Source organism: Melanaphis sacchari, unplaced genomic scaffold (assembly GCF_002803265.2).
Source record: "Melanaphis sacchari strain LSU unplaced genomic scaffold, SCAv2.0 Contig56_pilon_pilon, whole genome shotgun sequence".
Taxonomy (NCBI): Eukaryota; Metazoa; Arthropoda; class Insecta; order Hemiptera; family Aphididae; genus Melanaphis; species Melanaphis sacchari.
Window position 1 is genome coordinate 169,227 of NW_020271399.1, and position 21,474 is coordinate 190,700.

Consider the following 21,474-nt stretch of genomic DNA (forward strand, 5'->3'; position numbering starts at 1 on the left):
TTTAAAAAGTGTGTTTTTGTACCCAAGTTTTCTCAAGTATACTCAAATTAATTATTTGAATATTGTAAAAGAAACATATTTTATGATATATATACATAATGGACATTCCTACTCTCATGCTTGAATTTATAAAAAAAGTAGAGGTCAGAGCTTCTTTTATTTAATTAAAAATTCACTTATTCTTTTTAAATTATTTAAATCAAAAGTCATTAAATAATTAAAAAAATTAATTTAAACATTAACATTTTAATTGTTATCTACTCAATGAATAACTAAAGATAGTAAATAACTTTTTTTCTGTTCAAAACATAGAGACCGATAGATAGTAGATATCTATCAGTAATCTTTAAACATAAGTTTGTAGATTATTGGAAAATATTTACATAATGGAGAAGCAATGAGAGTAATTTAGAAAAATAATAGTTTTTTATATAGGTACTATGCATTAGTTATTTTAAACAATAATTATTTAATATTTTATAATAATTTAATATCTTTCTTTTACATTAGGAGGTAATTGAAATGTGTATTTTTGTTTCAAGTACCTACTATATAAGTATTACTAGTCCATGTCTAGTCTTAGCATTTAATATTAATTACCATGTATTATTAAGTATACTGTATGACAATAATAAAACAAATGACAATAATTTTTGTTTGTAACTAAATAAAAAACAAATGACAATAATTTTTATTTGTAATTTACATAAATAAAGACTTTATTAAAAACATATATTATCAATAATTATTTATAATACAGTATTTATTGCTCAACAAAAAAACATACTAATATTATATAGGTAATGATTTTAGGTACATTAGTATTTGGCATTTGAGCGAAAGTTGGAGGTACCTTACTAATTATAATAAATACATCGTAATATTGGATTTTTTAGGAATTATTTTTATTACATATTAACTTCCCATAATTTTAAATTATTATCCATTACTTCGTGGAACCAAGCTCGTTTTTGAATGTCTTTAAAAGCCGGCGCCAAGGTTCTTAAGTCAAGCTTAAGTAATGCTTCATTGCCTAACATTCCATTCAGTTCACTTAACAGTTTTGTATCTCCGTGTAATTTTAGTAATGAGGCGAATCCAAAGACAAAAAATTTCACTCTTAGCCTTTGGTGTGCCCAATTTTCAACTGTTGCATTACCACTAGCTGATTGTATTTTACCCACATGTTCTGCATACCATGGTGAAAAGTATCCAATCAACTCTTGATTAGAGATCTGCGATACGCCTTTTGTTTTTAAACGTTCTTTTATTACTTTGTAAGCATTTGGAGCGTATACATACACCTAAACAGTTAATGCAAAATAAATATATAAGTAACATTATATAGGTAGCAGTAAATTATTTAAAGAAATCGAATGAATTGGGGAAGAAGGGGGGGGGGAAGGGCACAAAGAAATTCAAAATTGCATAATATACTAATAAATATCAACATAATATTAATGAGGTAAGTTTCATGCATAATTATTACAAAATAATCTATTCACATATTTAATTAAATACGAAGATATAATATAAATAATTAACGTAGGTAATATATTTTTATAGTTATTAAAAATCATCATAAAATGTAATACTTCCACACAAATACACGACAAATGGTAGAGAAAAAACAGTCAGGGACGCTGTGCTCTATTCTTGTGAATATGCCCTTATTCCTTAATAGGTAGTATAAAATAGTAATAGTGTTTAAATTATTTTTTAACACTTATTTTGTATTTTATAATACCATTCTGATAAAATCAATTAAGTTTACTTCGATTATTAAGTATTGCAATATCATAATTATTAAAAACCATTCGATGAAAAATTCGATAAAATAAACTTAATTATTATGTAAAATTTTTATTTTTAAAGTTAATATGTAAATAAAAGTTAAATATTAACCTTTATATCCCTTTAAGCGTTTGTGCGGATTATATGAAATATTAGGTGAATACGTTTTGAATAGAATGTATTAGAAATACTTAGAAATATTCTAGAGTAGTCATTTGCAATCTTTTTTTCAATAATGATTGAAATTTTTGAAATTTTTAAAATTTATTTTATAGATAAATGAAAAAAAAAACGGATAAAATAACATTTAATATTATTCCAGAATTCAGATATGGTAGAATTGAATATATGTGGTAATACCTGTAGTAGGTAATTGGTATATTTTGTGCAGATGTAATAATAAGCTTTCTTGAGCAATAATTTTACGACGAATACCTTGTCATATCGCACGTCATTATATCGTAATCAACTGTGTTTAGGCTTTAATTGCCAATAGATTAACTGCAATGCGCAAAACAATGAACACTTACCTGATAGAGAGAATTGCCTGTGACATATGACGTCACGTAATGAGATCCAAAACTCCTGACGAATTCAATGACCGACAAACTATCGCCGACATTAACAGAGGCCACCTGTTTGGCCACTGGTTCGTGAAGGTCGGTGCTCTCCATATCCATTGCTAAATTAGCAGTCTCCCTATGCCTAGCCACCCTGACGAGAACATAACAATGATCGCCGGTTACATAAGACACATCTAAACCTGCATTGAAATATTATATACATATATATCGATGGTTTGTAGGTAATAATACATGAATAAAGAAGATTTTGATGATATTGTACCTAGTGCATTATTTCATAATCAACCAGATTAATTCATTTTTGGTACCTATTTATGCGTGGATAAAATGCATATTATTCACCATAAATAATAAATTAACATTCTCGACTTACTTATGGTATTATGTCATAATTCATGGGCGTAGGTAGGAAATATTTTCGGAGAGGGTTTGAATCTAGGTCTATATTAATATTATAAAACACTAAAATTAAATATGAATTATTTATTCAGTTTTATCTTTAATTTCGGGGGGGGGGGGGGGGGTTGAACACCCAAAATCCCCTTACCTACACCCATGTGTTATATTTATATATTATAAATGTGTGTATTATCCAACAAACCTAAATTTCTAGCTATCGTAAATTTGGACCAGCTTCCTGTAAACGCCTGCCACGGTTTCTCCAGCCTTTCTACAGAAAAATCTCTAAAGTAGGCTTGCAATAATTGTTTTACATTATCACAAAATTCCATGTGGAAGTCTCCTTGGAAGACTTGATTTCCTCCCACTCCGATGCTTCTTTTGAGGCTAATATTAAATTAAATATACATTTTTTTTTTTTAGATTTAAATGCAATAATAAACATTTTAATATATATTTTATCCTAACTAATATATTATTTATTCAATACTTATTTTATATTTACCTTTGTTTTTCCGGTAAATTCGTAAACACGTCCACCGTGGGTTCTCTGAATATCCATGAATGATCTGTGTCATTTCTGGGGACTACCCTCATACTTATGCTGAAGTATCCATAACGATTAAACACGTTGATGGCGTTACCCACTTTGATGTCTGCGTGAGCCTTCTGTTGAAGCCTCAACGCGTAAAGAATCAAAACCATTAACGCTTTGGCCCCATCTAGGCCCATTGCTTGACCTGTAAAATAACAATACACACTTTTTTAAATTGGTATAATCATAGTTAAAACATACAGGATAATATGCTTCGGGCTACGAACAATATTAACCTTATATTATATTTAAAATGCATTTTCAATATTAAACACTTAGGTATGCCAACGTCGCGAAAATAATACAAGGAATTTACCAACACATTTTAGGTGAGCTATAAACTAGTGGTAGATTAATATTATAAGTCAACCACTCTAACCTAGTATAATTATTGACATTTTTTCAACTTTCCAATGATTAAATCGTTATTATTTTTATATAGCAAACATTAATAATTTTAAATTTAAAAAAAAATTATAAAACTTGAAGGTTATAAAAATAAAAAAATATGACAAATGATTGAGTCGTTCCCTGATTATTATGGAATACTATTAAAAAGGTAGAATGAACTCTGATGTTTAAAAATTGGTTATACATAATATGCAAGTATAAAACTAATATATTTGTCACCAATAATAAGACAAGAACCGTAATATTAATTATACATGTTTGATGTTATTAAAATACATTCGTTTTATCACGGTCCTATATTATTATAAATTATAATCAATATGGTATAATAGGTATTAGGTATACTGTTTTATATTCGTAGTGAGATCGATCGTGATTTTAACTGTATTATTTATTAATATTTCATTGTTTGTATATCTAAGTGTTTATAATTAATGTATGACCTAGGTGGCTAGGTAATGTACCTATATAATATATACATATAACATACATTATTACATAGGTACCTACTACGTGTCTATATACGAAAGTACTCTACTACACCTTGTACACAAGTGCGCTCTAAAGTAGGTACATATAATCTGGCACTCAAATAACATTATAAATAATAATAACGTATATAGGCACAACGAAAAACTATAAACAATATACAAAGTACATGCGTATACGAGACATGCATGATTAAACACAGAATGACTATTATACCAACTAGACCAACTATTTTCTATGATAAAAAATGTAATATATAGTTAGATTTAAGAATACTCACAGACTGTTATGTATGTACAATATCTTACATTTATTCATCACTTATACCGATTATAATTCTTGATCTTTATAAAAAATACAATAATATCTACATGTTTTTTAGTACTTTTTATTTTATTTCAAGTAAAATGTATACGTTTGTGTTCTGTCATGAATTTACTTATTTTACGAAATTATTAATATCATTAATTACTTATTTATTAATTAAAATTAGGTATAATTTGTATGTTGAACTTTAATCGATATGATTATCTTTAATTGAACCAGTATTGACAAAAAATAATAAATATAAATTATAATAATTCACAACTATAAGAATCCAAAACTGAGTTAGACATTTTATTACCATTTGCAACAGTTTTTATATTTATTATTGAGTGATGATGATTTTATCTATAAACTCATCAAAGGTGATAAACCTATTTAAATTGATTTTCTAATAATAACAGCTCGTTTAAATTTTTGATGAGAGGGCAGGGAAAAAGTGAATATATAAAAAAAAAACCAGGGTTGTTTTGTATTTTTATTTGATGAGATTTCAATTGCATACCTAAACTAAAAAATAATCTGGATTTCGTTAAAAACTGGAAGAACTGTTGCGTGACATAATTTAAATTAACTCTTTTATTATTTCAAATAAAAATAATCGACGATTGTAAAAATGCATACATATATATTATGTCATATATATATTTATATATATATATATATATATATATATATATATATAAAAAAAAAATGTTTTTATTAATAAGTAGTCACACCAAAATCACCTGAATACTATAAATTTATGTTAAAAAGTAAACTTTATCCTGAGTATTTTAAATAAATATTAAATATATTGTAACATAACTATAAAATTAAACTAGAAATTGTTTTGTAATATAATCTTATTATGATGTTGGTTCTAATATAGCAAGTTATTCCTACATAATATGTATAAATCATTATTTATCATCACAGATTACTATTATGATAGTAAATATAATTCTAACAAAAATATACCTATACTTATTAGAGAGAGAAAATTTGATTATCACTTATTGGTTTTTTTTCTTATGATATTATGCACATATTTTGTAGGTACATGAAGTATTGAAGTACCTAACTAGCAATACGTTGCATAAAAACTTAATTTGATAGTTGAGATGATCAATTACAAAATAAATGATAAATAAATGTATATAATAAAATAAATTTGAAAAGGATGATTTACTGTTGTTCCATAGAACTCTCCAATAATTTAATTAAAAGTAGTAAATACTAATGTTTCTAATAGTATATATATTTACGTCTATAAATATATAATTATTTATTTATTTACCATATAGCTATTTATAATATGTATTGTTATGTACTATTTACTTGTTGGTGGACGAATTAGTGTAATCAAAACATTATTTTTGACTAATCGACCGTAAAATTATTTATACGTAATATGAATTATACGATTTCACATTCTATTTTTTGAATAACGATGACATGGTTATGAGTTATGATTATACAGATAACTATATAATTAATGAAATAGTTTTATAGCAGACAGATTCTTTTTATTACATGTTGCAGTAGTTCATTATTCAATCATGGTTCTAATGAATCAAAATGATAAAAATAAAAACATTACTACCATTTTTACATTTCTTTGTTAAAAAATAAATAAATAAAGTTTTCATGATGCAATATGCAGTACATGCATCTTTATTTAAAAAAAAAATCTTTCTGAAGACTACGTATTATTAGTCGGCAGTGTTGCGTAAAATTCATTAATGTCTATAAAAGAGATCGACATAATAACAAAAGATATAATTTTGAATTTGAAGGGTACTTAAAAACAGTGCAATAGTATAATAATAATGATGAAGTACAAACTATGTATGTACATTTGTACTAGAACTATCGTAACTTGAAATTTGAATCGAAATGCATTTCATAAAATTTATATCGTTTTAAAATGTCCAGACGAAATCTCCGAAAATGTTTCTTTGTACTGCAGTAGTTCTGATCTTGCTTTTCATTCCGGTTCATAGATCAGTACGTAATAAAAAATAATGATAGATCGTCCGAAGAAGAACATTATCGATACACTTCCGTGACGGTTACGGGAATTTTACTAGAAAAATCGGATAAATTGTTATATATCTGTATATAATAGCTGCGGGTTGCAGGTATATACCTACACATTATAGTTATGCACTCACGCCACTAAAATAGTTTAATGTAATATAATCGCATATTATTATACGAATATGACGGTATTTTCGACCATTCCCCGGATAATGTAGACGATACAATATTATAAACAATGTGTTACATCAATAAATTGGTCGTCTCGACGAAAAAAAAATAATAAGGATATTATAGCTATAGTTTATCTATACTGACGTCCTGAATGTCTGACCGGCCCACGCATACCTATATACTTAAATACTTCAGTTTAGTACCCATGTAATATCGTCGACTTGTATTAATATTATTATAATATTACATTGTGTGTTTGTAGACTGTGCTGCAAGACGACAGATGTATATTATATTTAAACATAGAATCTGCACGCGTTGTCATCACAATAAATCCCTTGCGCGATTTCGAAACATAATTTATTGTTACCTACAATACTTGCTACTATAATATTACATAGGTTACATTCAGTTCAACATTGAAAAAAATCGTGAAATCTCCTACCCATCGAGCAGCAGCAAACTGAACATTATAGCCTTCAAATTATTGCAAAAAAGGAAAAGAAAAAAAAGCGCATATTATTATCGTCATTATATTCGGATTGTTTTATACACACATGCACGACACAAAACGCGAGTTGTACAAAAAAATGACTACACAGGTTATTTATATATAATATAATATATTTATTTAGACAATATTATATGGGTGTGTTCGTGTGTATAATGCAAATAGTATAACAATAATGTATGTGTGTATGTGTCTGTTTTTAAATATACGACATTGCCTTAGGGGAAAATTGTCTGTATAATATGTTTATATAGCGAACAAATAAAAACAATTTGTTGATCTCACCTCCGTGGTGGCCGGTCCGGGTGTCCTTCAATGGATAAAAAATCCTAAGATTTGATCTCAATAAAAAACTGCGTGCACTTATGTTACGCTCGTTATATTTATTATATATAGGTACACATACAAGTGTGCTATTTAGGAACGATGACCATCATAAACCACAAACTCGAGTAGTATTCATTGCCCCAAACATATATATTATGAACGCGGAAATCTATATATACCTGTGTTTATATATATAATTATATGATACACACAATAGTAAATATACTGTAGTAATTATATCGAATTCCGGGATTAATCACATGTAATGTAACCCGTGGCAATCGCGGTAAATAGTGTACACTGTATAGTGTACTACTTTACAATAGTGTATGCCATGATAACGTAGGTACCTACAAGATGTATAAACGAATTTTACTATTTGACCATAAAATAATACGTCGTACCACTCAACGTGCGTTGATCCGAGTATCCGACTGACCACCCGTGTATGTTTATTACAGTTTGATATTTATTTTTTATATAGGTAATATAGGTGAAATGACTAAAAGGTGATTCATCAAGCATGCTCATGGCCATTTTTTTCTATAAACATAAATTTATTAAATTCTGAATTTTGGAATTTTCAATTTTATTTTGTTATAAACACCAGATTTTCAAATAAGTACTTTTATTTTTAATATCATTTGGTGAAAAAATGTCTTAATGTATGATCAGTACTAGATTCAATGTGATATTTATTTTATATTTTTGTAAAACTATTTTTAATCGCTATTAACTTTAATATAGGTAGGTACACATTTTAATAACTCAAAAACTATTCGTTCGAATTTTGATTGAGATACATAGACATTTTACTAAATATCATCTGTTTAATGTGTACAGTAAAACAGATTAATAGCTAGTTTTTATTTGAAAAATCAAGTTTGTATCGCCACAGGACACTCTTGGTTATTAAATGGCATAAAAAATCTATAAAAGGTAATTAAAAAATATTTTACTATTTATTTTGATATAAAGAATTATTAATTATTGTTGGTTTTGCTGAGGGAAACATGTCGAGCCAAAATGTGGTTTTTGGATGATACTAAAAAGTTTCAGAAACTAGAACTTAAATAAATTCGTTATTAAATGAAAAATGGAGATTATATGTTTAGTGAATCACCCTGTATATATTTATATATATATATATATGTATAAAACTATTAAATTATACGCACACAGTATACAAGTTTACACGTTTATTAGTGTAAAGTGTAATTGCACCGAATCAAACCTAAAAAACGCTGTATAGATACATCTCATAAATTGAAGGTAAAATCTAAAGTTAAATGTATTATAAAACGTTCCAGTCAACTATTACCACGGGCTTAGAACTGCTACAAACCACCTAACAATATCCCGAACCCGACGGCTCTGCAGCTGGAGTTATGTATATTATTATTATTACAGGCGAGCGTTGCGGAACTAATGAAGTAATAACAACGTACCTACACCCCGAAAAGTGCATCGATACGAGCCGAATTGTATAGATATATGTATATTGACTACGTAGCTAGGTTAGTCAGGTAGGTATAGGCCTGATAATATCATTATTTATTATTATTACGATCGAACGCGGTTGCAGTGGCGTTTTGTCCTAGCTAGGTGATGTAATGTCGAGCTCTTATTGTAGATAGGTACCCGCAGTAACACGCCTGGATGAGTACGTCCTGGATTAATTGACCACCCGATCGTGACATACCGAAATCGGTAAATATGTAGGTATATTTCCACGAAACGAATAGACCACCAGTTACCACTCACCCGATAACTTGACCACCAATTAAAATCTTCTTTTACATGTACGATATCGAAAACATATTTTTTAAATATTATAAACCGATATGTATAGGGCATAGGCAATACATGAATGTACAGTGAATTCGTCATAGTTTCGAAAACAATACGTACATTACATTATATTGTTAATTATAACACACTGATCGACAGTTATAGTTTATAACGTTATTGTTTTTGTATTATAAATATTTAATATAAAATATAGATAAGTACAATAAATTATAATATGTTATAATTTATAAATTTTTTGAAATGTTTTTTGTGGGTTTTTTTTGTTGGATTATTTTTGGAATAAAATTGAATTGAATAAAGACTATTTTTAGGTGTATAAATGGACTTCAGTTTATTATCTTAATAGTTAATATGTTTGAATTAAGTCCGTTGAACTTACACAACGTGCGTTATACGACGATAAAGTCTATATTCGTCTACGGCTTAGTGGTGTATATTCGTTCAAAATTACCACAGTTGTGCTAAATACTTCATAGAACTTAGAAGTACAATATATTATGAGTGTGAAATCATGAAGTGTAGGTTTAATGAAAAAAAAAATACAATTTTATTAATTAAATGAGTTTGAGATTTAATTTCAATAAATGTTTAAGGCGAGGTTCAACGTGGTGGATTTATAAAAACTTATGTAAGTGTTTTTTTTTTTTTTTTTAATAATTTTCTAATAATGTAATATTAAAAAATAAATTTTAATGTATTCAGTCATGTGAAATGTGATAAAAATTAATAACTAAGTAAAGCTTTAGATTTTCTCTACCAATTTTATTATAAATAGTGGAAACAAGTACACACATTATTTGGGAAACTACCAACCTCCATTATTTGTTGTCTTCTGAATAACGTTTTATGCTGAACTTAAAAAATCAAAAAATATTGTTTAAACTCAATCCCGACTACCCAGAAGTATTTGTAAAATTAAATTCAATACTACCAATTTTACAGGAAATTTTACGATTTTCAATGTATACAATATACATTATATTATATATATTTTAGTATAAATACCTATAGGCTATAACACTACTTATAGGTAGCATAAAACGTACATTTATAATTCATTATGGTATTCATTGGTATAGTAGTAAATCTAATCCGATTTTTTTGAGGTTAATATCAAATAATCAATATTTTGAATGGATAAAATATTATTATACTTTATAAATGATGGAAGTGAAATAGTGATAAAATTTTAATTTATAGGTATATCGAATACCTATGAATAAAATTATATATTTATTATTTGTGTCATCACTAACTTATTTAAAGAGCCAGCAAACGTATTAATAACATTAAATATAAGATTATAATAACGAGAAGTCTAAAGAGATGTAAAGTATTTAAATACTCGTGATAAATTTCTTGGAATTGCGGACCTGCAGTAGTGCAATAGATATAGGAAATATGTTTTAGACTGCAGCTACTCGTACATAATATTATACTAATAAATTATACAATACAGTTATATTTTACTGTAGAAAGATTATTGCTATACGGTGCTGCCATTAACTGTTGGTCATAATTCATAAATAATTTTTATTTATGAACAAAGTTTATCTAGTATGTATATGTTTTCCTTTATTATTTTCTTTAATAATGATTTATTTAAATTTTGATTTTTAATACATATTTTAGTAACCAAGAAACTACTCGTTAAAATTTTGATTTAAATCAATAATTAATTGAAATAAAAAAAAAGATAAATCATAATTTTCAAAACAATCATCTGCTTAAAAATGTACTCAATAAAAAGATAATTTGTCATTTGAAAAAAAAAAAGAGTTTCTATCGGGATTATAATTATATGAGTGCAGAACATTTTTTAAATTATTTAAGAATCCAAGTATTTAAAAATATTTTACAGCATTATATAGCATGATATTAGATATTTGTCAAATCGATAAATTATTATGTAGGTACCTACTAACGATTAGATATATTCGAATGGAATGTCTGCTTAAATAGTTATATTTTTCCACCCCTTTCCGGAAATGTTGTGAGGGTATCAGACAGATACGCCACAGCCTACAATACATATATATATTTATATGTATGATGAATATCTCTCTTGGTATTTTTCATCCAATTCAGTGTAAACAAAATTATATCGTAACGACGTAACATGTACAAAAATAATATCTATTAATACCATCGGCACGTTTTATTTTTTCAACTAATAAAAACATTTTTCAATTTTTTATCTACAACTGTCCTATATATTATGCATTACGTCTTATACTTATTATTTATAGTGGTTTTTATTACAGGCCTAAAAAGATATTAATAATAAAACAATTAAACGTAATATAAAACTATATATTTTTTACTCCTATTGTATACATTATATAATATTACTCATGTATATAATACTATAATACGCGATGCGTGTCCATCGTGTCAATCGTTAATCGTTCAATAATCGATCAAGGCCCCGTAAAATGTGTTTTAAAAAAATACGCGTATCGGTCATATTTTAAAATGTATAAATATTTATATTTCAAACTTGATTCACATGGGCTAAATAATACATAATATTATTTACGAATTTTTATTTGTCGACCTAGGAGCTAGATATCTTACAATTTTATCGTGTATATTGGTGGTATAAAAACTATAATTTATTATATATTTAATTTTTTGCCGTAGAACATCTTTTTAGACCTTGACTTGAATTAATAAGTATCGCATTAACACATTGTACCTATGTATATTATCTCTAGCCATCTAACTATAGATATATCTTGGTAAATGCATCAAACATATTCTGTAAGTTGCAGCAGAGTAAAATTCATTGTATAAATGAATAATAGTATATTATGTATACTGAGTTTTTTTTTTTTTTATGGAACAACACTTATTGTTTCAAAATTTATTAACGTTTTTAAAAATATTTTTTTTATATAATTTTTAGTCAAACAAAACAGCATTAAAAAAAATATATATCTATATTTTTCAGTATTTTTATTTTTTTGCATGACAACATACAATTTTATTTTCATATTTGGAAATAGAACATTTTTAAAATATTTCGATACATAAAAAATCAAATTTTGGGCGACTAATTTTTTTAGTTTAAAATTTTTAAAGCTTAGGCGAACGGAGTGGTAGACCTACATTTTGCGGAGAATCCCAGTTACTCCACGTTCTGCTCACTTATAAGCTTATAATACTCAAAAACTACTCGTCTGAAATTTGATTTTTATGTATTTCAATTAAAAATTATGTAAAAAAAAATATTTTTAAAAACGTTAATAGATTTTAAAGTAATGAATGCTGTTCCATAAAAGAATCACCCTGTATAACCTACCTACAACTTGAAATGCAGTGTTTCAGTCGACCTTCGTATGTACGCCGCGTTACCAAAACGCACGCCAACTCGGTTAACCAGATACCGTGTCAAGCATCACTATCGAAATATTATACCTACCTACCTATCTACCTACCTAATACTTAGTACTTATCCATGCGCAGCGCAACATACTGCAACGACTGCCGTATAATATGTATAATATTTTATGTATTTATATATACAATATGCACATTAAATAGTGTATCTAGGTAAATATAAATATATTATACTACAGACTGAAATTTATAATACAATTATATATGGAAATTAACGATAGTATCGTGAATAATATATATATATATTATAACATAGTAGTTACTAGTTGTTGTAAATGGAACAATTAAATTAGGTATAGGTTATATACGAATAGAGGTGCAAATTTCGATTAAAAAAAAAAAATAAAAACCGTTTCTGTGAGTGGGAGTTACGAGACTAGTTAAAATTTTGGATTTTTTCATATACAATCAAAAATGTTTAAATATCTACATAATTTAAACGATTAAGAAAAAGGTATATAGTCACCTCTCTAAGGTTCTAACTAACTACATCTAATGATTTATACATACAGTAAACAACTAATTAAATATTATATTTAACAGGTAAAATGAGGGCGAGACTGTTTCGAAAATATGTAACATAACAATATTATATTAAAGATCGTTTAAGGTGTGATGTATTTAAATTAAAAACAATTTTTTACTGTAGGTATTTAAATAACCAATAAATAATTTCAATAAATAAATAGCAGACATCGACAGAATAATAGAATATAAAAAGATTGAGTATAATCGTCGTCTCTCTTAATTTATTTCAATGTAAAACTTATGCTACGTATATTGTTAATTATAATTTATATTATATAATAATTAAATTATTACAATAATATACACCACTTTATAAAAAATGCAACGGAGCAAAGCGTATGTAACAAAATATATCGAAAAAAGTAAACGATACGAATATACGTATGAATATATATAACTTTGTCTTTGTGATATATTCTAATTTTATACCTGGTTTCCAAAATAAAATATTCTTTTAATTTAAAAAAGTAATTAATTAAAAATTATTTTGCATGAAACTGAATAGATTCAATGTGTAATTATATTTTAAATGTTTATAACATAAAAATATTTTAATGTCAAGACTATTCAGATATTTTAATTTTTAAATATAAATCATAATGTTACTCATTAAATTTAATATTAATAACTAATAACCTCGTTTATTTATGTCAAGCACCAAATTAAAATTTAATGTTAAATTTAAAAAAAAATGAGGAACTCATTTTGTTTCGAGTGTATTATCAACGAGATAAGTTCATTGATTAGGTCACTATAATGAATCTATTACATTTGAATTCAATGATAAATCATGTACAATTATATATCATATTTATATTATTATATTATAAACGATAAAGATAGTAAACGGATACTGTGTTAGCTTCTATTTCTAAGGATTTATATTACCTACTATTATTGATACGGTGGATTAAACTAGCTTTTACCAAAAACATAACATACCTTTTTTTTTATTATTATTTATTAGTATATTATAGTTATTATAAACTTATAATTTATAAATTAATACTGACGTATCATAACATAGAAATATTTCAAATATCCACAGTTAGTATTTTTTTTTAAATAACAATAAAATAATTAAAAATTTTTGAGGATAAATCGTTATTGCTCATTTAAATATTTAAATTTTTCAAATTTCTGACTTCAAGAGTCTCTAAATGGCTTAAAACAAGCTAAATTGGTTAGAAAATTGTATTATATTCATCTATAAAAATGTATAATGGTAATATAAATAATTGGTGAAAACCTTAAAGCTCTGTAGTTTTTTTTATTTATGAATTACAATAAAAAAAATTGTCGAAAAAGTTGAATAAATATTCCCGATTTTCCTCTGTATTTTGTTAATAATTTACTAATTATTAAAAAAAGTCTTAGTACATTTTTACCTAGTACCTAGTAATTTGTAATAAATAATAAAGGATCTATCAGTTTCATTAAGTTTAAAGGTCTTAAGATCTTAAGAATATAGATTTTATTAAACAAAAACAAGAAAAACAGGAAAAATACCAGTTATATAATAATTACTTTAAGTTATAACAGTATATTACCGTTATAAGTTATAACCCAAAAAATATTAAAATATAAAACACGTTGATATCACATCAACACAATTTAAGTAAACATTTTGAAGCACTATTCCTACTTTAAAACGACTTAAAATTAAATATGTTTTGTTGCATTATTGCTATATTTACATTTTTCGATCTATTCAGAATCTAAAATATATTTTATGGGTTTAATTTTTAAATTTTGAATAAGTGTTGTATTATAAAGACTTTGTTATCTAATTAAAAAAATATTAATTGTTCATAATGTTACTACTTGTTTTTTTCATTTCCCAACGCAAAAAAAAAAATAGGTTTATCGTTGATGACCTACATAAAAATTTTTTAACATAATAAGAAGATGATTGCCAAATTTCTTATAACATTATGATGACGATGACCCATAAAAAGTTTTACTCCATTATTGGCCACTTTCAGTGAACACAACTAAAGAAATAATCTAGGGATAATCATCAAAACAATGTTTTTTTTTAATAATCAATTTATTAATAATATTAATAATTTAAAATAATTTATTTCAAATGTTATAATAGTATTGCATAATAAATATGGATATCGCATATTGTTTTTACATACATAATTTTAATTTATAAAATAAAATAGGTACTATAAATGCTATTATTGTTATGCTCGTGAATTTTGCTTTCAGTTTAAATAATTAAATAATAATACAATATTATGAATAATGATATGGGTTACTGCCGTTACTGGTATAATAAATAATGTTTTAGTTTTAAAATCAATTTTTTTATTTGATAACCTCAAGATCAGAATTATAATCACGTTTTTTTTTTTTCATTTTTACTGTAATAATTTATATAGTTCTAACGTAAAAATTATTTAACTATTTAAAAAATAAATTTAACTTTAAGGTCAAAGAACTTAGAACTATATTACTATATTATGTAGTATATAAACAATGTAAAATATACCTAAACCTAATATTTTATTCTTTAGTGACTGAATTAATAGTTATATATTATGTTCATTGATATTATGTTCAACCTAAACTATTGTTCAAACACAATACTATAATTTGTAGTTAATTTTTAGGGTATCTCGAGTATCTAACATATATTATTTAATTACAAACTTGAATACAATCAAGAATCAAAGAATCCAGAGAATATTATTTATATACATATTTTTTTATAATGGGAGTTATTCAATTCCATATACGGACTAAATGAAATAACTATATCTTGCTTTAACACTAATATAAGATAAAGATATTGATTAAGTTTTATTTTATTTAATACCTAACCATTTTTTACACTACTGTACATGTTTTTTCTTTAAATATTTGCATTCTTGTACCTCAATCTCGTGTTATTTCAAAACAAACAATTTGATATAATTAATATTAAATTCCATTGTCACGTGATTATTTTACGTATCATTGTATCACATACAATATGATAAATGTGGTTATTTAAAAATAAAACACGTAAACAAAAAAAATCAGAGGTTCACAAATCATATTGTTGGCCAAAAGTGAGTAGATATTATTTATTTGATTATTTTTATACATCTTTTTAAATTTCACTTATTTAGGTGCTTGGAAAGCACGTACGCAACAGGTCTAAATGTATGCCGCCAATAAAAACACACCAAACTATAAATACCTAATTTGATTTCACTTGTTTTAGTAATTTAGTCATAATATTTTTAAAATCTTATTTTTAGTCAAATAGCAATTATGACGTATTAGCTAATAAATAAAGTTACATACGGGTATAGCATATTATATAAATACATTAATTTATATATTTTTATTTGTACGAGTATATGCGTCGTACGACATATCATGATCAATATTATGTAGATATGTAAATTTTACAAATTGTTAAGTATTAAAATAACATAATTTCGATAATTAATCCAATTTTTAAATTTTTACATAAGGTAATTTTAAACATTTTATAAGAAATTTTGTTTTTTTTTTTTTATTTAATTGCAATTTTTTCCCCTAATTTGAATTTAAATTATTACATAATCAATATTTTATTTGAGTAAATCACTAAAATATTGTACATTTATATTTAAACTTCTTCTATATTAAATACACGAATAATATTTTTTTTATGTCTGAAGTAATTTTAATCAAACTTGCAAGCATCCTCTTATAAGCCACTGGATTAAAACATTGGCTATATTTTAACGCCAATTTCTTATTCTATGATTCATTTCGTGTTTACTTTTGTTATGCACTTTTTATTTTAAATTGCATAGGTCATTTGTTGATTCATGTGTTATACTATCTGTTATAAAGATATGACATTGTTTTAAATTACACGAATTAAGACAATTAAATAAATTCTATTTAAAATAGTACAATTGTATTCAATTATTCAGTACAGCACACAAACATTTTAGGAAAGATTTTAAAATAATTTAGAATTAATGATTTTAAATAAAAAAATTTATGAACTATAAAAATAAAAATGCTTTATACGCAAATTTAACAAGTTGACTACTTTGAGTATTAAATTTCTCTCACTATGTGCTACATAAAAAAGTTGATAAGAATTTGTTATAGTTACCAATTTATATTTGTTAGTTAAATTTATTCCTCATTTTTTTTCGATTCAAATGTGTGGGTTTTATATTTAATTTTTTTATTGAAAAGTACAAAAAAAAACTGAATTTAATAAAACTAATTTCACTTTTTTATTTTGCATTTGTATATTTTTCAATAATACCTATTTTAGATTATAAATAGTATACGTATAAAAAAATTATATATTAAATATTTAAATCTTATTATACCGAAATATGATATGTATTTGTGTTAAAACTTAATAGATACATAATATACACTATTAATTTTTAATTCTATATTTAATCTGGAATCAGAAAATATGTACTTTTGTATTTTTAATAATTAGGATCACATAAATTATTATAATATTAAATATTATAACTTATAAGTATATAATATAGTATACTAGTTTATAATTTAAAGTGTATTAAAGTTTAAAATAGACTATTATTATAGGAAATATATACCAGTATCTTTCATATACAATGTGCAATACGAAAATTCAGGTATTTTAGCCTCTGATTAAATAGCTTTTTATTGACATGATATAAATTAATTAAATTATAATATTATACGTATAATATCTACTTTATCAAGCTATACTTTGAAATTATAGTTTGTCAATATCAATGCATATCAAGGTTATTCTAAGTCTGGGGGCGTTGATAATAATAATAATGAAAAAAAAAACAAAATACACCAAAGTAAAAGTAGCTAGGTGGTAGGTATATACGAACAAAATAATGTAAAAAAATCGTTTTAAAATGGATATAAATACGCATTTTAGTTATAATCTATACTTATAGGGTGTCATAATTGATGACATTTATTTTTATGTAAACAGTTAAGCAAAATAATATATTGTACGACTTTCTATTAGTGATTTTTTATTGTAGTATTATGTAATCAATATTTGTAATAATCTGAAAAGTTTTTACCACTGATGTTTTGCATATGCCTATAAAATGATATAATTTGACCTTGAGTGTAGTGGTTTATGATTAAACTGATTAAAGTAAATTATAATTTTGATTTGACGAGAAATTGATTAGGTATGTAGTACGTACTTACATATAGAACCAAATGTAAGAGAAAAATTAGCAAACTTAAATGTTGATATTTTGTAGTAAAGCCAACGGCCTCGTGTAAGTATACCCACTTATTTGTGGTATATACTGGTGTGATATTCGTGTGCGAGATGTATACAAGTTAACGTGCGCAGACACTTGTTGCGAAAGCACTATCAATCACGAGAATTTATTTTATAAAATAAAAAGTATATAGATAGAAGATACGGAGATAGGCGTGTTTTAGTAAAAAAAAAAAAACAAAATTATAATAAAATTAACAGACAACTACAGAAGTAGTAAGTACTTACATCTATATAAACGCTCGACTAACGTACTGGTATTGTTGCAGGGACGGACTTATGTTATGACTTATGAATTATGACATTGACATTATTATCGTTATGCACCGGTGTCCGGTACATAATATTATATAAAACTAAAAATCTAATATTTAGATTGCGTGACGAATATAACGCGTTTTTCTCGCTTTAATATAATAATAATAATAATATACATAAATGATACAATTAAATCATAACGGGAGGAACGTACCTATCTACTGCAACGTGCGCGAAGCTTTTCTTATCGTTAAACTCTTGCAATCCATGCCTGCCGCGGAACGCCGTGACACAATAATATGATATTTAAATATAATATTATATTATATTAAAATATTGCGATTTACGACGGTTGTATGTATAATATTTTATACACGCGGATGATTATATATCGCAGACAGGTAATAGGCACAAACGGACGATGTACGTAATATGTAATGTATAATAACAAATAATTGTATTGCGATTTGTTGTTGTTACGTTTGGCGCGACGCGCGTATATAAAATCTTAAAAACCGATAGAAAACCAATCGCGACATTAAATTAATTTAATTATTATAATATACGAGCGTATATACATATAATTACATAGACGATGATAAAAACAACGAATTGAGTATTGGCGTGTTTAATGAAAATGAAAAAAAAACCGAACGGATGTAAAACAATATTAAATACAACAAGACGTAGCGAAAACAGTGAGGAGAAAAAGGTAACGAAAAGGTGCACAACTGTTATTGATACAGTATTATTATTATAATGATAAATTATTATTGTAGAGCGTCCGTCACGATCACCGGTCGAAAATCGAATCTACAGCGCCGCGCGGTACTCGCCGGACTGCGTGTTGCTGCTCTCCGCGGGCCGCCGTCGCCAGTCGCCACCGCTCGGTTGCGAACGCGACGCGCGCGCGTTTTTTTCTCGATCCTTGGCCCCTTCTCCGCGTATACGCGCAACTTACGCGTCCCGGGCGCCTCGTGTAATTACATTTTTACAATAATAATAATAATAATAATAATAATCATTATTATTATTATTACAATTATTATTCATCAACACGACTGTGATATTATTGTATAATAATAATAATAATGATAATACGCGACTGTGTCGCGGGGTCTATCGCGAGAAACCAGTTTTGTTCTTAGCGCTATAACATGACAAACACAGTATTTTTAGAATAAAATTATTATTATTATTCTTAAATATTCACATCGGTCATCGTGTGACGCTCGCCTTGTTTTGGACACACGGTCGCGGTCATCACCGTCTCTCGTTTCAACGCGTACGCTTGGCAGTCGCGTGCGTGCGTTTGTGTACCTACTACCTACCTCCTGGCTCCTGTACGCCATAATAATAATATCATTGTGCAGGTGTACCTGCGGGTCTTAGATAAATCATCCACTTACCACTAAGTCTAATTATTATTAGTGTGTTTGCGCCATTGCTGCAGCGGTAACTGTTGCTATGAATTTTTTGATATCTATTTATTATTATGCGTATTGCTACATATATTATGCATTTTACATTTTTACCGTAAGCACGCCGGAACTTGTAGCGTACCTAGGTACACATAAATAAATGAGGTGTACTTTCTTCTTACATGGCTACATTTTGTAAACGATCTAAAGTCGTACACCGCGTTAGTCGGCATTCATGTAAGTGGGTTAATAATTTAATATTACAGGCATACAATATAATATAGCTGGTAATTTAGTATTATAAAGTTCAGATTTCTATTCTCTAATAATGCTTAAATATTACACTACACAACCGCTAGTCACGATAAATTGTTCGTGTAAAAATGAATATTATTATTATTAAAAAAAATTTCAAAAAATTAATTCATTTTGGCGAAATGACAAAAAAATTTTCACTGGAGAGGAATCTCCATTGAAGTCGTATTAAAATAATTTTAATCACCGCACTTTTGCCTCTTTTAGTCAAACCTTAGTGCGCCACTGAACTCTATCAGGTACTTAAGTTTTTTCTTTATTTCAACTTAAAGTATACATGCTTTTGAACGACGTGATACAAATTAGAATTAAGTTTATGTCATTTGATGCATATTTGGTTAAATTTAAATTTTACTGTTTTAATTTAAAACCCTAAATACAAATTTCATACAATTATTAATTATACTTAACAAGAGATACCTACTGTTTTTTTTTTTAAATTTAAAAAATGTAATTAAAAATATATATTGATATTCGAAAATTTAAATATGTACCTAAATTTTATAGATTACAAACTCAAATACAAATGCAATTACAATTTTAATTATAATATATAAGTTCAGTACTAATAATATAATTATTAATTTATTAAGTTGTTAACAAATAATGACATAAAGCTATGGAGCATGCCCGTAATAAAAATCAACAATGATTATTATTGTAAGTTACACTATATTAACATGAATTAATCAACTGCACGTTTTTAAATTTTAAATAAAATGTGCATTGAAACCTATATAGTAATTGGACTTCTAAAATATTAAAATAATGATTAAATGAACTATTTATGAAATCCTTGATTAATCGCGTATAAATGCATATTATATTTATCGTACTTACATAAAATTA

General features: G+C 26.0%; 1 protein-coding gene across 1 annotated transcript; it reads right to left on the reverse strand.

Annotated features, from left to right (window-relative positions):
* Positions 1-761: 761 nt before the first annotated feature.
* On the reverse strand, positions 762-19,735 carry LOC112599923 (torso-like protein). Its single transcript, XM_025347047.1, has 5 exons — positions 19,104-19,735; positions 3,283-3,517; positions 2,980-3,164; positions 2,325-2,557; positions 762-1,304 (listed from the first exon to the last, which is right to left on the reverse strand). The coding sequence occupies exons 2-5, from the start codon at positions 3,507-3,509 to the stop codon at positions 909-911; spliced, it is 1,041 nt and encodes a 346-aa protein (XP_025202832.1). The 5' UTR covers positions 3,510-3,517; positions 19,104-19,735; the 3' UTR covers positions 762-908.
* Positions 19,736-21,474: the final 1,739 nt, after the last annotated feature.

Coding starts and splice junctions, on each gene's coding strand:
- LOC112599923 (XM_025347047.1), bottom strand. CDS start 3,509: ATGGGCCTAGATGGGGCCAAAGCGTTAATGGTTTTGATTCTTTACGCG. Junction 2,558..2,979: donor TACGATAGCTAGAAATTTAG/GTTTGTTGGATA, acceptor ATTTCAATGCAG/GTTTAGATGTGTCTTATGTA. Junction 1,305..2,324: donor CAGGCAATTCTCTCTATCAG/GTAAGTGTTCAT, acceptor TTAACTGTTTAG/GTGTATGTATACGCTCCAAA.